Genomic DNA, 17,454 nt, shown 5'->3' with positions numbered 1-17,454 from the left:
TACTAGTTTCATTTTTACTAGTGACACGAATATGTGACTGTTTTTCACAATATAATTTCACTCAAACAAGTGAATCAGACACCACAGAAATATTACCAGTGTGTGTATGAATGAATACAAAGATAAGCACATACTTTGATTTAACTCCAGGATGTCTCGTGGATCATTAATAAATAAAAACAAAATATCTGGATAGGCTACGCTTTAGCCCGTTACCGGCTATGGCTGCCAAAAAAGTCCCTCCACCAGGTTTGTACCCCTTATTTGGTGATTGTCAGGTGCGCCTATTGAGGTGGTGGAGATTGGAGAAGGTGCATACAACATATGGAGGAGAGACAGAAAGGTAATACAGGGAGGAGGTGTTATGTTGATGGTAAAGAAAGGCATTAGGGTGGAGGAGGTGATCAATGGTGAAGGCTTTGCAGAGGCATTGAAAGTGAAAATTTTGGGTGCTGAAGGATGAAGGAGGCAGTATGTAGTAGGGTATGTGCCACTAAGAACAAGTGCATGGAAGGTCTGAGAATACGAACAAATGATACAAGACACAGTGAGTTGCCTGGATGGAATGTTGAGAGAGTGTGAGAGAATAATTATAATGGGTGATTTCAACTGCAAGAAGGTAGAATGGGAGGACTGGCAGATGCAGGGAGCAGAAGAGTCGTGGGGAGGAAGACTCCTGCAAATGGCAATGGAACATGTGCTGACTCAGTGGATTAAGGAATATACCAGATTCAGGAAAGAAGGCGAGGCATCAAGACTAGATCTGGTATTTAGCAAGGAGCCGGAAATAATAGAAAATCTTAAAGTAGATTGTCCAATAGCAAAGTGACCATGTGGTTGTGGAATTTGAAGTAACAGAAAAGAACGATTGACCGAAAAGAGGATCACAAAATTGGGAGAAACAACTACTGTAAGGCAGACTTTGTTAGCATGAGAACTTATTTTGAAAATGCAAATTGGAGTGAGCTGTACAAAGCCAAGAGAACACAGGATAAGTGGGAGGAGTTTTTAAAGCTATACAAGGAAGCCAAAAATTGATAGGTCCCCAAGGTAACCAAAAGGGATGTCGGTAAAAGGGAGTGGTCTAACAAAAGATGCACGGCAGCTAAAAAGAGGAAGGAGGAAGCTTGCAAGGGATGGAGGAGACAAAGAAGAATCAACTCGTGGAATGATTTCAAACAAGCAAGGAATGAATATACAAAGATTAGAAGAGAAGAAAATGGCATTCAACAAAGTACCGCACAAACAACTAACTTGGAAAATGAAAAATAGGGGTGGAGTGGGTAATGGACTGATTAAGTGGCTGGAGGACTTCCTAACAAACAGAGAAATGAGGATGATAATCAGGGACTGGATTTCCAACTGGTGCCCTGTGATGAGTGGAGTCCCGCAAAGTTCGGTGTTGGGACCAATAATGTTTGCTGTTTATATAAATGATATGGTGGACGGAGTGTCCAGCATGCGAGTTTGTTTGTAGATGATGCAAAGCTATTAAGATGAGTAAATAATGTGAAGGACTGTGAGGCATTGCAGAATATGGGAGTGGAGTGGTACATGGCAGATGGAGTTCAACCTTGGGAAATGTAAAAAAATGGAGTTTGGTAGGAGTGGTAGATGTGAATATGATTATAAGATGGGAAGTGAGATAATATGCAGAGGAGTAGAGGAAAAAGATTTGGGAGTGACTGTCTCAGAAAACATTGTCACTGGACAAACACATCAACAGGATAACGGGACAAACTCTGAATTTGCTAAGGAACATAAGGACAGCATTTGTGTACTTAGATGAAGAGATGATGAAGAAAATAATAGTTACAATGATAAGGCCAAGGTTGGAGTATGCAGCAGTGGTCTGGTCTCCTCACAAAAAGAAGAACATTAGGAAGTTGGAAAGAGTGCAGAGAGTGGCAACTAAGATGGTACTGGAACTTAGAGATTGGACTTATGAGGAGAGACTCAATAGCATGGGGCTCACAACCCTAGAGAGAATAAGAGAAAGAGGAGACCTGATAGCGGTGAACAGGGTTGCGAGCGGAGTGGAGCATTTGGACGGAGAGGACCTGTGTGTGTAGAATGAGAGAGAAACAAGAGGACATGGAAAGAAGTTGAAGGCGACCACATGTAGGAGAGATGTGAAAACGTTTAGCTTCCCAAACAGAAGCACTGAGCTATGGAATAGACTGGAGGAGGAGGTGGTTTGTGCAAGAAACATTCATGATTTTAAGGAAAAATTGGATAAGAGTGGATACGGAAATGGGACAGTGCGAGCGTACCTCTTTTCCCGTATGTCACAACTAGGATTCAAAGAGCTGAAACCGAATTGGTTCACAAGTGTCCTTTGAGTAGAGGTTAAGAGAAATTGAATCTGACTAAGTTGGAAGACAATAGAGAGAGCGGGAACTTGTTTGCTTAATTTCATACTTGAGAATGAGTTAATTTTCCCCGTACATTCATACTTTCTCACTAACCTTTGAGGTAGGAGCCATAGTACTTGGTGACATAGGGGGAGTCACACTGGGAGAGCACCATAATCTCCTGTTGAATGTCTTCAATCTCATCCTCAGCCTCCTCCAAGTCTATGATCTTGATGGCCACCACCTGTGTTGTCCGCTTGTCCACCCCCTTGAAGACCTCTCCAAACGACCCCTTCCCAATCCTCTCCTGCTTGGTGAAGATCAGCTCTGGGTCCACCTTCTGTTGGGGGAGGAGAAGAGAAGTTAGTCACTATTTCATTAATACATAAATAAATAAATAGGTATATGGAACCTAACTTCCGTTCCAACTGATATAATATAATATAATATTATATTATAATATATATATATATATATATATATATATATATATATATATATATATATATATATATATATATATATATATATATATATTATATTATATTATATTATATTATATTATATTATATTATATTATATTATATTATATTATATGACAATGAAATATACATTATTCCATGGAGATATACAAAAGTGTATAGATATGTTGTATGGTATGAAACTAAAAGGCCTTTTTTCAAAGTTAACTGTAGCACATGTTTTTTTTTTTTTTTTTTTTTTCCCAGTACAGTTGGAGTTCATATTAATAAACCTATCTATATCTCAAAACATTTTTATTTTTGTTTTCATTTATTTTATATTTTTTTCCCTTAAATGTTAGTCACTGTGTGATAATTAGGTGACAGTCACTGCACCACATCTGTCAATCAAATCTCATGACAAAGTTGGGCACTCTTTCTACTCTATGGCTTTGTTTCCCTCCAACCTGACATCCTGTTTTTTATTACTGCACTCATCTGTCGGCCTCTCAGGAAATCCCTCATCCACTCCTATCCAAGAAAATCCCCCTTATGTTTTGACTTCAGCTTTAATTACTTATGGAGGGCTTTATCAAATGCTTTTTCAATGTCTCGGTACACACATTCACTTACTCTCCTGTACCCCCATCAATTGCCCTTAAATAGTAATTCAACAAATTTGACTCATGATCTACTTCTAAGTCTAAACCAACTCTCTGACAAAAATACCTTTTCACATTTAGATATTCTCTAAGCATACACATTGGGCAGTTTCTCATCCCAAATAAGTCTGTGTGCCTCTACGGTGCAGTTGCAGTCCAGTTGCCATATTATTGTGAAACTTTCCGAAATTTGTCTAGATTATCCCTGTAGTTTCATAATATCATCCAGTTATGGCATCAAAAACTTTCCTGAAGTAGTAAGTAGATTATTTTCATAGTTTCTTGATTGTTTAAGATCATTCTAGAAAAGTCTAGTTTAGTGGTAGCTGTTTATAAGCATCTAATCTGGTCTTGTAATTTCTGGAATGTTCTATGAAGCTGTATATAAACAGGGTTTCTCAGCCCATCCAGTCAAACCACAAGCATTGGGGCACCTCCTTGACCTCCACACAGATTTGTCTCTTACATATACAATTGGGTGAGCAGGGTTGACTCCTGGGTAGCATGGCACATGCCCATATAGATTGACATTCATGACCTATGCAGTGCTAGGTCTAGATTTAGTCTTTTATTATAGTAAAGGAAGCAGTTCAAGGGCAAAAACAAATGAAAACAAAAAAAGCCTGCTAAGAACTGTTCCTTTAAAAGGAAATAGAGAAGAGTGGCCAAAAGAGAGGTCAATTTTGGATGGCGAAATGTCTTGATACTCCTCACTTGAAAGAGGTCAAGTCATAGGTAGAAGGAAATACAGACAGAGAGAGAAATTTATCAAGAAATGCATTAATTTGCCTCTGGAAGTCACTATTTAATGCCCATGTCAAGCCATGGAGTAAGACAGGGAGAACAAGCAACTTTAAGGCAAGTACATACGATTCAGCGAGCATAAATATGAAGAAAATATGGAAAAATAGTTTTTGGCAACAGGAGAGATACATCCTCGGAACGTCCAGACGCAAGATATTACAGCAATAGCGGGCACTTAAACCACTGATTGCCCGGATCTTTTAAATGCTACTTGATGAATGTTGCCATATTACGACATTTGTTTGAATACAGGGAGCGGCCTTGAGGCAGCGCGCACCGAGTACGAGAGTGACGAGCTTTGAATAGAGGGGACGAGGCCACGCATCTCTTATCAATGCTTTACCATCAAAATGCGGCGTAGGAATCCAAGTTTTTGGATAAGTTGAGGTGGGTTAGTGAGTTTATAGAAGACGTAGTAGTAGTGAAACAGGTGGAAAACACAACACTTGAGTAATGTTCAAGCGTCTCCCTCCTCCTCCTCCTCCTCCCCAGCCCATCCTCCTTCTCCTCCACCCACTCTACCATATTCCTCCTCCCACGCAGAAATGAGGAAAACATTGCTCGAAAGCAATTTGGAACCGCCTCAGGAAATTGACAATTGCTATGCGATAGTTGAGAAGACTTTTTGCATAGAAAGTGCAATAAGTGTGAATTAGGCCTACCGGGGATACTCCGACGATATAAAAAAAAAAAACGCACGTTGCAGACCACCGCAAGGTAGTGAGGAAGTGTCTGTGAAAAAATAATCAGTCATCGAAAATTGATAAATACCAATAACGCAAATATTTGAAGCTTGAATAAAACTGACGGCAACTAGTACCACTCACTTGATGTGCACCTAACGTTACTATTTCCTTTAGTTATTATCTGATCTTTAAAACTCAAACAGCATTAAAATCTACTTGAAATGCACCATTAGATGTATTTTGAATATTGATATACTAGGCGTAAATATGGTCAGATCGCAGCTAAACTTTAAGTTTGATTTTCTCAAAATGTGTTTTTTAGGGGGATGAACGTTATACTTTTTTGAATAACTTTTTTGTTTATAAAGCTTTTAACAAATTTTAAAGAGCATCATAATATGGAGTATTTATACAAGAATTTGTAATAAAGAGATAGTTCTATGATGAGTGTGAAGGCTTACCTAGAGAATTTTAGCTAAACTTAAATATATATATATATATATATATATATATATATATATATATATATATATATATATATATATATATATATATATATATATATATATATATATATATATATATATATATATATATATATATCGTAAGGAAATTTCCAGAAATCATTTGTTTTTGTACAAATTGTTTATGTTAATGGTATCTACAAAGTGTATTATTTTCAAAGACCAGATCCAAAAAACACCAGAGTTATTCAAATGAGAAGTTTTTAATATATTGAAGTTTTTAATATATTGCATAAGTCATCAAATCTATATATTCAATATTGTCATTGATAAGTGTTATTATTATGTTCTATACGTCTCCACATATTTAGAATGATTGCAGCCGTCTAAGGGTTCAATTTGCTCTTTTTCGAAAATCGCATGTTCTAACCTTAAGACCCAATCTATATCCTTCTGCCCAGCTATCAACAACGCTGTACACTTGGGCTGAGAGTCCAAAACATCGTGGACCAAACCAATCTAAGGGGCTTCTTGACATGACTTGCATTTGTTCTGCACTACTCTACCAGGATACATATGAGGAAGTTTTCAGGATCTCAATATCCTCACCACAGCATCAATACAATGCACTTTCGCCGGGTAGGCGGTGGCTGAACGGATAGCAAGACGGCCCCGCGTTCAGGAGGACGCGAGTTCAATCCCCGACCGGTGCCACCAAGCTGTGATTTATCAGCTGCCGCCGAGTGGCTTAAAACTACCCACATGCTGTCCAGAAGACCACCTATCAACCCGGACTCAAGATTCTAGGATTAAAGATGAGCTCCGGGAGGGCAGCATGACCCAATGCAAGATGGCGCCACTATAAAACACTCGCTTGCGCCAGAACGGGCTGGGCTGACCATGAGGACCCACCGGGAAGACGCCTTGGACCGACTATCAGGATCCACCGGGAAGAAGCCTACCCGCGCAATAGGCCAAGACGTAAAAAAAATAAAAATAAATAAAAATAAATAAAAAATAAATAAAAATGTCATCCAGTAAATATCCAAACACCTGTACCTTGATACTGCACTGGGAGGCATGAAGTCCCACTGGCTTTGCCTCCTCATGCAGTGCATCCAGAACCATCACCTGAACCTCAGATGACTTGGCATATATTACTGTATCATCAGCAAAAATGAGATCTATGACCCTGATATTGCCAAGAGATTCTCCACAATGAATTTGGTCCACTGATTCAAAGGCCTACTTGAGATTATAAGTGCCTAAAGCATCCCCTGTCAATACTCAAGTTCACCAGTACGTGAAGTGCTAGCGCACGGTCAGGTGTTGACTAAAACCCTGGCTGTTCAGACCTCTGCAACTTAAGCAGCTAGCTGTGAATCTGTACAGCAGTGGATGGCCAAGCACCTTGCCTGGCACATAGAGCAGTCCAATACCACGGGAAGCAGTGGGTGCATTGTCCTGGAGGACCCCGGTTCGAGAGAGAGAGAGAGAGAGAGAGAGAGAGAGAGAGAGAGAGAGAGAGAGAGAGAGAGAGAGAGAGAATCTTCCATCATTCCCTTCTTAACTAATGTTGTACATAAATTCAATAGTAAGAAACTTGAAACAAATTCAAATTTCCGTGGGTCCTAATTTGTGACTGCTAACCTATCCTAATATATAAAGGTAATATAAAAAGGGATTTGGGTTAGGAAAGTATTTTGGAGAAGAGCAAAAAAGGACATTACTACAGTAAGATCAAAGTGAAAAGGAAGGGATTGGATTATAGGGCGAGAAGACCCAGCAGGAGTGGAGGTCTTGAAGAGGCTAAGTGCGTATTATAATAGTGGAGGTGAATAGAGGAAAGGAGGGAAGGGTGAGGTGAAGTAATATTATAAAGACCCATGTGAGGGGAAAACGAGGCGAGGCATTATGATAGTCAATTACTGCCGGGTCAGGAGTCAAGGCCTGAGAGAGAAAGAGAGAGAGAGAGAGAGTCTCTCTCTCTCTCTCTCTCTCTCTCTTCATCAAACCAACTATTAACAGACGACAGGTCGCCGAAATCACTCTAGCCCCCACCCCACTGCAACACACACACACACACACACACACACACACACACACACACACACACGCACGCACAACTGCCCCTCCCCCACACACATTTTGAAAACCATCAATCCCTCATCTTGAAGTGGTAAAATATGTTGGTGTTTTTCGAAAATTTCACTTGCCAAACGGGAAACAACATCATCTCGCTAACGCAATTGTTAACAAACACTACTTCCTTTATTAACACTTATGCAGGAACTTTACTTTGATTACTGCCATTACTAAAACAACAACCACCACCATCGGCCGCGGCGCCGTCGTCGATGCCATGAAGAAAACATGATAGTGACATTACGGTCTGGGTTTACAAAATTTCCTTCTCTTGCTTTATAATCTACTCCCTTCCTCAACACACCACTTCACCTTTCTCCGATTCTCGTGCTCCTGACGCCAGTTACTCTCTCCTGTATGTGCACGTGTTATTCACTATGGTCTGACCATGCAGTGGACTCGCGATCGGCAGTCAGTTCCTTGCCCGAATGTGTTTGGTACAGCTAGAACTTGACATTACACCCCCACACACCGGGAAAGTGGGACATATCCCCTAACTGATATGCGGTACACATTCACTGCTGGGTGGACAGGGGCCGCGGATTAATTAAAGGAGACTGACTATCCACTTCCATTTCGCCCTCGAATCGAACCCGAAACCTCTCTGTTGAGCCGAGCGTGCCAGCCAACTATACTGCAGTTTGGTAAATATTTCCTTTATTGCCGCTTCCAATTTTTTTTCTTCCATTTGATAGTTTTTTTAAGTTCATTTGAGTGTTTTAAGGTATCATTTGTTTTGCAAATGAATAATAACTGTAATAAGACGATGACAATTGGGTAAGAACTGGTATTATTCACACACCGATATCTCATTTTCTACTTAACCAATTGCTTTTATTGTCATCAAGGTCTATATACCGTAGATCTTGATTACCATATACAATATTTTCAAAATAAATTCAAACCTCCTGGAAACCATTTTTTTTTTCCAAATCATGATTATATTATGATTATTATTGATTTCATTGCTTAAGTTAGGAGGGGTGGACGAATAAGTAGTTGAAGCTGCGGTAGGGCATCGATTCACGAAATGAGAGGACAAGTCCTGGTGGAGTTTGCAGAAAATTATCATCGGAAAGTAATATTTTTTATACAAAAAAAAAAAAGGTGAACCGAAATCTTTTTGAGGTAAACAAATGAGATCGGCCATGGCCTCACTAACCGGCGGGACATAATAAAGAATGTAACGGTCAACAAGGCAAGTGTTGTGGTGGCCACGGGAAGGAATAGATGCGAAATCAAGATCAACTTGAAGATAAAAAAATACAAACCTAATGAAGTTCTGTAACAGAAATAAACTAATTTGCAGTCAATATCCAAAACAGACATGCACCCTTTAACAACGATGAAGATAGTCATTGAAATAATTGACGAATGCTTCGCTAAAACTCGAGAAAAATTACAATTGAAGGAGATTAAACAGGAAAACTAAATCACTCCAATCTTGTTCAGAAATTGAACTTATGGAAAAGCGCAGAAAAAAATGAAATGGCAATCAACCAGGCAAAATTAAAGCAGATATAAATATAAATAAAATACAAGAAAAATGAGAAAGTGAGAGAGTTTAACATGGGGAAAAAATGAAGCGCTACTTTCAGTTTCCGGTTATTAAACTATCAATATGAAACTTATATGGAAAAAAACAGATGTATGTCATACGAACACCATACGACGAACTCGCGTACAACAAGAACGAAATAATGAAGGTAACTGGAAGGTCCGATAGTGAACTATATCACTCAGACTCGGCCCCAGAATGAAGTAAAAATCATATTCAACATATTCCGACACTAACGAAAGGTTATATTATAAAAGCACTGAAGTATCAACAGAAGGAAAGCTCCTAGGGAAAGTGGTATCAATGTAAATATTATAAAGGACGTCAGAGAAATTGCAGTCGAAAAACTATCAAAACGTTTCAGTCTCATGAATGGAAAAATTCCAGAAGTCTAGAAAAATGCAGTCATAATCATCAGACAAAAAATGCACATCTACGGATCTTTACAGATCGTCTGATCAGCCTACTGTCTACTATTTACTTATTTTTCACAAAAATAATCACGAACAATTTCAAGATACATTGTCACTAAACTCACTCTCTCTCTCTCTCTCTCTCTCTCTCTCTCTCTCTCTCTCTCTCTCTCTCTCTCTCTCTCTCTCTCTCTCTCTCGTGCATGACTCGTAGCTTATACGGGTGACTCGCCTAATGGCTTTCCAGATTAGGAGGAATTAAAAATATCTGGCGCGCATACACACACACACACACACACACACACACACACACACACACACACACACACATCTCCATGAACCACAGTCACTGCAAGAGGGAAAAGATTGCATGCAGTAAGGCGCTCTGGCCCTGCCGCCGCCTCGTTAAGGATAATTGAGAAAAGTGGAAACCGTGCAGCGTAAGGGAAAATAATTATGCCTTCCTTACTTAACGCGGTAAAGGAGGGCTGGCTGTTGGAGTCAAATTTAAAGAATGATACGTTATTGTGGTGATTGTGTCGGCGGCAAAAGCACCAGTAGTAGTAGTAGTAGTAGTAGTAGTAGTAGTAGTAATTATTCTAGAGCAGTAGTACAAGTGGTTTATACAGTCAGCATAAACATTAAAGTGAGCAATGAGATAAACGTGGTGAATCATTATTTCCAGCAGCTAATGGCTTTCCTCGTCTCTGCTTGTAACCTGTTTATGCTGGATTGCCACTCCCCCGCCAGGCAAGGTCAGAAATCGGACTCTGATACTGCCATGTTATCATTTATTCTTGTTCCTTACTAATCAGACAATTTGAATGCATGCCCAGGTGCACCTACTTACCTATCTATTTATAAATGTTCATCTACCTTTCTACCTACCTACTTACCCACTTTCAATACACGCACACGCACACGCACACGCACACGCACACAAATCTCTACACCAGTTAGCCACACCCCTGCATGGCCGGGTCGATGTCGTCGCCGAAATGCCGAACCATCACCCACGTGCGTGACTTGTGTTGGGAACCTGCCTCCCTCCACCTGGCTGACCGGTGTGTGTGTGTGTGTGTGTGTGTGTCTCTCTCTCTCTCCATATACCTTTCCTCACTTTCTCTTTATCTCTGATTATGGGCAGGATTGTGTGTGTATTTGTGTGTGTGTGTGTGTGTGTGTGTGTGTGTGTGTGTGTGTGTGTGTGTGTGTGTGTGTGTGTGTGTGTGTGTGTGTGTGTGTGTGTGTGTGTGTGTGTGTGTGTGTGTGTGTGTGAGAGAGAGAGAGAGAGAGAGAGAGAGAGAGAGAGAGAGAGAGAGAGAGAGAGAGAGAGAGAGAGAGAGAGAGAGACTCTAAAAGGGAAAATGTAATGTCTGCATAGGGAAAGTTAAATCACACACACACACACACACACACACACACACACGAACGCACCGGTATCTTCCTAAAGGTAAAATCACACGATGCGCTCTCTCTCTCTCTCTCTCTCTCTCTCTCTCTCTCTCTCTCTCTCTCTCTCTCTCTCTCTCTCTCTCTCTCTCTCTCACATTGGGTTAAGTCCACTTCGCTCGAGTTTTTCGTTACGACCATCATACTACTTGCTCCTCATTCTCTCGCCGCCATTCACTTCCACTTCATGCTTCTCATTCATCAACGTCCCTCCTTACTACACTATTTTGGCTTCTCTTCTTTCCTGTCATGCCTCATACTCTCCCTCCCCTCTGGCTCCTGTCAACCCTTCCTCCCTCTGGTGTTAATATCAATTCATGTCCTATTTTTCCGTGTTTTCTGATCAGGAATTTCTTGCCTCTCCCTCCCTCAGTTCTTTTAGTTTCTCCTTCACACTTGGCGTCAACACTGCAGCCCTCCCCCCTTCCTAGTCTTCCTTTCTCTCTCCTTCCCTTCCATTTCTTTATTTACTTACTTTTTCAGAACAACGAATCACAATCGTGAGTCCTTTCCAGAAGAAGACTGAAGAGGCGAGGAAAACTATTAAATAAGACGTAAAGCAGTTATATGACTCAAGAATAAGAAAGAATGAGAAAGAAAGAGGGTAGAGGGATGAAGAAACGATACCGAAAAAATTGTTTTGATGACTGAGCAATATGAGATGTAGACAGAAGTGAGGATGTGGATAATACCATAAAAATAAGTGAGGGGAATGTAAACGGGGACAAGTGATGCAGGAGAAGGGAGGGAGACTGGCGAAGTTAGAGAGATCAAGGACGAAGGGAGGGGGAGGGGGGAATGAGGCTATTCAAGGGCCAGTCTGAGTCCAGCAAAAAAGAAAAGAAAAAAAAAAAGGCGGTCACTAGCAATGACACGAACTTTCCCAGCCCGCGGCCAGCGTGGCGAGCCTCGTGCCCTATCTCCTCCTCTCCTCCTCCTCCTCCATAGCCGGCGCCAGGTTAACTCAGCCCGACCCTACCCTTTCTCTGCACGCAAGCCCAGGCCTTTAACACCACCACTCCTCTCCTCATTTTCTACCAACACACGGCGTCCACTTTTTCCGCCATCGCCACTAACCCTGCACGCCACTGACGCTAAGCTGTGGCATTCCTGAGGATGTTGTAATATGTAAATCACACATTCAATTGAACACTTTGCCCTACTAACGTAACTAATATTCTGCGTCTTCTCTCACCACCACCAACACCACCATCACCCACCCTACACCCCCACTGCATACTGGCACCAATAATAGAGCACTCGTCTTCTCCTCTTGCACGTTGCTTCTCCCGACTCATTGCATACTAAGAGGCAATGTTTTGCTTCCCACCACACGCAAGCCTCTTCCCCCATCTCACCAACCCCACCCTCGACACCATCCACCCCCTGGGCCTCACCGGGGGCTCTTGAACGGTACCATCCAACAGGCAGCAACATCAGTAGCGGCGGCGGTGGCATCATGCACCTCTGCCACCAAATCAGCCAGATGGCCACGAGTCCCTTACTGTTAGACGCCGCCAGTCCGTCCAGTTTTTGCGAGGGGTGGCGGGGCGTCCGTTTGTCTGTCTCTGTCGTTCTCGCCTGAAGAGTGAGAAGGCGAGGGCAATACGCCGTGGAGATGGGCGCTAAGAAGAGGGAGCGACCAGGTGGACTAACGGGCGGAAGGGAGGGCAAGATATGTATACAGGTTAGGGAGGGAGGGTATTGGTGGGGGAGAAGAGGGAGAGGGGGTGTGGTGCCCGAAGATTGGGAGGTTTGAATAACGGTGGGAATGGCACGGCTGAGGAAGAGGGAAGGGGCGTAGATGTTGTTTTTTGTTGCTTTCGCCGCTGCTAACGCGGTGTTGGTTCAGGTGTAGACAAGGAAAATTTCTACCTAATGATGATGGGAGGGAAGAACGAGGCCATTGCAGTAGAACAATAATAGACCGGACAGGACGGGAAGAAAGGGCAATGGATGGAAAGCAGGCTGGTAAATGGTGGAAGAAGTATGGCACGATGCTGAGGCTAAACCCTGCCGACGACGACCTACTTGTGCCGGTGAGCAGGTGGGGGACGCTACTTACTTCCCAGCGGAGGACAAGATACGAGGATGAGCACGGCATTAGTTCGAGTGAATGAGGCTGAAAATAAAGGCTTCCCACGTCATGCGAAAGTTACGCTGACAGTGATCTTGCTGCGCTCATGCTGAGGCCCAGACAGCGCCAGTAAGGGTGGCAGGTACGTAGGCGAGGCAGGTGAGCTATTTCCTGCAACGAGTGGCGACCTTGACTACAAGGGACACACCCTTCGCGGCCCGCCGCTGTGGCAGCGCGGGCGTACCCTTCGCGAGGCAGGGCGGGGATGGGCACAAAGGGCAAGGGGGCAAAGGGCGAGGCGAAGGGGGCAAGGGGCGAGGCGGGCCAGGGTACAAAGCAGCACGGGTACTGAACGAACCCTGCCTGTGGAGCACGAGTGGGTAGAGTACGGCCGGGCCACGGAGTCATTGTCTAACTACACACACACACACACACACACACACACACACACACACACACACACACACACACACACTTAACACTCCCAAACACGAGCAGGAGTGTGCGTGTGCTTGTCCCACTGAGCTACAAAGGAAAGAAAGAGAGGAAGGAAGGAAGGAGAGGAGTCGGACACATAACACTAGTGGGCGGGCATGGGGCCATGCTGGGCACACAGCACAGCCGCTACCTGCCCCTTGCCTAGGGTATACCAGGAGAGCACAGCCGCCATTGCAACCTGAGTGAGTCCGGCCTACCTTGCTGCAGCCACAATGGAGGACTAAGGAAAGAACATGAAAGTTGGCGGGAGTCTTCAACAACCCTTAGAGAGAGGGAGATAGTGACAAATATATATATATATAGAGAGAGAGAGAGAGAGAGAGAGAGAGAGAGAGAGAGAGAGAGAGAGAGAGAGAGAGAGAGAGAGAGAGAGAGAGAGAGAGAGAGAGACAGATAGATAGAGATAGAGAGAGAGACAGAGAGAGAGAGAGAGAGAGAGAGAGAGAGAGAGAGAGAGAGAGAGAGAGAGAGAGAGAGAGAGAGAGAGAGAGAGAGAGAGAGAGAGAGAGAGAGAGAGAGAGAGAGAGAGAGAGAGAGAGAGAGAGAGAGAGAGAGAGAGAGAGAGAGAGAGAGAGAGAGAGAGAGAGAGAGAGAGAGAGAGAGAGAGAGAGAGAGAGAGAGAGAGAATCCTTGGGTAGGACGCGGTACAGTTAGCGGCAACATTCCTGAGCTTTTGTTCCTTCCCTCAAACTCTCCCTCCTCCTCCTCCCTTGGCGGGGAGCTGCGCTGCTTGTGGAGCGCTTAGCTTTTCAACTTTTTTTCTCACTTTCTTTTCTTCCTTCCCACCTTTACACTGCGGGAATTTACATATCAATCAATGACTCACTAACCTCCCCCTCATTCCGCTTTTCCTCCCCTCCCCCTCCCCCTTCCTCCTCTCTTTACTCAACACCTGTGCTCATCTCCCCACTTCCCCCACCCTGTTTCTGCCCTCCCTTGTCTTCTCTCTAGCCTTCCTTTCCACGCAACACAACATCCCTTCACTGTTTTATCACGCTATTGAAACCATGTCGCGCACCGCCCCCGCCCCCCCTTTTAGCCATCCTTCCCTTCCTTCAAACCTTTCACACTAACTCCTTCCCTCACTCCTTTCTCCCTCTCTTTCTCCTGCATTTTTTTTCCTTCCTCCCCATCAAAACAGCCCCGATCGTTGGCGAGGGAAGTGAGAGGAGAGAGGCGATACGGGTTGGGAAGGAGAGAAAGAAAGGAAGAGGGAGGAAGTTAAAAGGCAAGGGTCGCGGGGCGGGGAGAGATGGAAGGGTTTGAGAGGAGAAAGGGAGGGAAGGGTTACAAGGCGGTGAGAGGAAGGTCACAGAAGAGAAGAAAGAAGTGAGAGCTTAGAAAAAGAGGAGGGAAGAACAGATGAGGGGAAGGAGGGAGGAGTAGGTAAGAAGGGAGGGTACACGAGAAGCAAGAGAAAGTTACTGAGCGTTAAAAAGGAGGAAGTTACAGAAATAGGAGATATGATATGAAGGAAATGGGGGTAGAGAAGGATATAGATAGATAGATAGATAGATAGATAGGTAAGAAGGGAGGGTACACGAGAAGCAAGAGAAAGTTACTGAGCGTTAAAAAGGAGGAAGTTACAGAAATAGGAGATATGATATGAAGGAAATGGGGGTAGAGGATATAGATAGATAGATAGATAGATAGATAGATATAGTAAGGGAGTCGAAAGAGGAACAAGAGTGGTTTCAAGTGAGGTAAGACAAAGAAAGGAAGGAACAAGAAGCAGGAAGCAGGTAGGAGAGGAAGGCGGGGAATGAGGGCCGGGGTCTCACGGTCTGCCACGCCGTCTGACTCACCTCGTTGACACCTGATCACCAACAGGAAACACCCCCACCCCTCGCTGCCCTCCGGATGCTGAAGCCACACGCATACGAGAGATAGATAGATAGATAGATAGATAGAGAGAGAGAGAGAGAGAGAGAGAGAGAGAGAGAGAGAGAGAGAGAGAGAGAGAGAGAGAGAGAGAGAGAGAGAGAGAGAGAGAGAGAGATTGATTGATTGATTGATTGATTGATTGATTGATTGGCCTCAAGGTAGTTATAGATTATTTTACATTGTCTTTCGGAGAGAGGCGCCATTGAAATCTCGCAAGTGTCATCGAGGGATCACAATCTTGATCAGGGCTCCATTCTTATTCTAAGCCAAGGATTCTTTATCTGATCAATTTTCTCCTCAAAGGCACGACGTTGAAGAGAGGAGAGAGAGAGAGAGAGAGAGAGAGAGAGAGAGAGAGAGAGAGAGAGAGAGAGAGAGAGAGAGAGAGAGAGAGAGAGAGAGAGAGAGGAGAGAGAGAGAGAGAGAGAGAGAGAGAGAGAGAGAGAGAGAGAGAGAGAGAGAGAGAGAGAGAGAGAGAGAGAGAGAGAGAGAGAGAGAGAGAGAGAGAGAGAGAGAGAGAGAGAGAGAGAGAGAGAGAGAGAGAGAGAGAGAGAGAGAGAGAGAGAGAGAGAGAGAGAGAGAGAGAGAGAGAGATGCCGAAATGAAAGATAAAAGATAATTCTAAAGATGAGAAAGGAACTGAGCAAAAATAATTACGAGGGCGCTACGGGGAACGTATCGATACCCCTGTTTGCCTAGAAGCCCCGCAGGAAACACACACACACACACACACACACACACACACACACACACACACACACACACACACACACACACACTCCCTTTGTTCCTTGTGTGCGCTGACCGAAACCAGCAAACAGGGTGACCCGCCGCCCCCGAGGTCAGCACGAAGAGGAGGAGGAGGAAGAGGAGGAGGAGGAAGAGGAGGAGGAGGAGCAGGAGGAGGAGGAGGAGGAGGAGTGTGTGACCGTGACCCATCCACTCCTGGTCATTCCACTCCTCTGGTTTTCTCTCCTTCCTCTGGTGTGTGTGTGTGTGTGTGTAAGAGAGAGAGAGAGAGAGAGAGAGAGAGAGAGAGAGAGAGAGAGAGAGAGAGAGAGAGAGAGAGAGAGAGAGAGAGAGAGAGAGAGAGAGAGAGAGAGAGAGAGAGAGAGAGTGCAATGCCTGATGTTATTTCGAAAAAGCCAATTGCATCAAGCTCCTCAGATGCTTGCTTGGAGAAAACTAAATTACCAAAGAACATCCTTACGCCCCCCCCCCCCCACACCCCACCACCCCCACCACTACCAACAGCAACAATAGCAACAACAACAACTTCGGACGCAAAACTTCCATTGGCAACCATTCACCATCGTAAACAACATAAAATATTTCTTCTTTGCCACCATCACTAGTCGACCAAAAAAATAATAAATGGATAAATAGATAAACACTTATATACCAATGTTTTACAACCCGAATATTACCCCAGAACTATTACTAATCATCATCATCATCATCATCACTGCCTCCTCAAAATAATTGGAAATATAAAAAGAATAGCAAAGTGACTATAAAAAAATACATATACAAGAAAAAGATAAAACAATATCTCAGTTATTTTCCCTGGAGATCAAACCGCAACTCTGATCCACGGAACACGACACTGAATTGGGAAAAAAAAAGGAAATGGAAAAAGAAAAACGATAACTGTAGGGAAAATAAAAAACTAAATAATACAAGCCATTTCATACGTCTTTCCTTCGTGTCCATGAACTCGAAAGTTGCAGAAGACCGCAACTCTGATACACGAAACACAACACTGAATTGAAAAAAAAAAGAAAAAAAAGAAATGACAAAAGAAAGATAACTGTTGAGAAAAAGGAGAACACTAAATAACATCGGCCACTTCGTCCATGTCTTTCTTTGTGTGTATGAACTGAAATGTTGTAGAAGGCCAAAACTCAGAACACAACATTGAATTAGAAAAAAATGACATAAAAGATAACTCTAGCGAAAGAAAAAAATACTAAAAACACCAGCCAATTCATCCATG

The 17,454-nt window shown here is 43.3% G+C and overlaps 1 protein-coding gene across 5 annotated transcripts in view; it reads right to left on the bottom strand.

Annotated features, from left to right (window-relative positions):
* Nucleotides 1-17,454, bottom strand: part of LOC126995389 (serine/threonine-protein kinase 26-like) — a 122,917-nt gene that overhangs the window by 22,555 nt on the left and 82,908 nt on the right. For all 5 annotated transcript variants that reach the window (XM_050854904.1, XM_050854902.1, XM_050854905.1 and 2 more), the window contains one exon: nt 2,469-2,694. In XM_050854904.1, coding sequence (XP_050710861.1) covers nt 2,469-2,694 — 226 coding nt within the window. The remainder of the gene's footprint in view (nt 1-2,468; nt 2,695-17,454) is intronic.

Source organism: Eriocheir sinensis, chromosome 8, assembly GCF_024679095.1.
Source record: "Eriocheir sinensis breed Jianghai 21 chromosome 8, ASM2467909v1, whole genome shotgun sequence".
Classification (NCBI taxonomy): domain Eukaryota; kingdom Metazoa; phylum Arthropoda; class Malacostraca; order Decapoda; family Varunidae; genus Eriocheir; species Eriocheir sinensis.
Note: the sequence above shows the minus strand (reverse complement) of the source record. Positions and strands in the feature narration are given on the sequence as shown.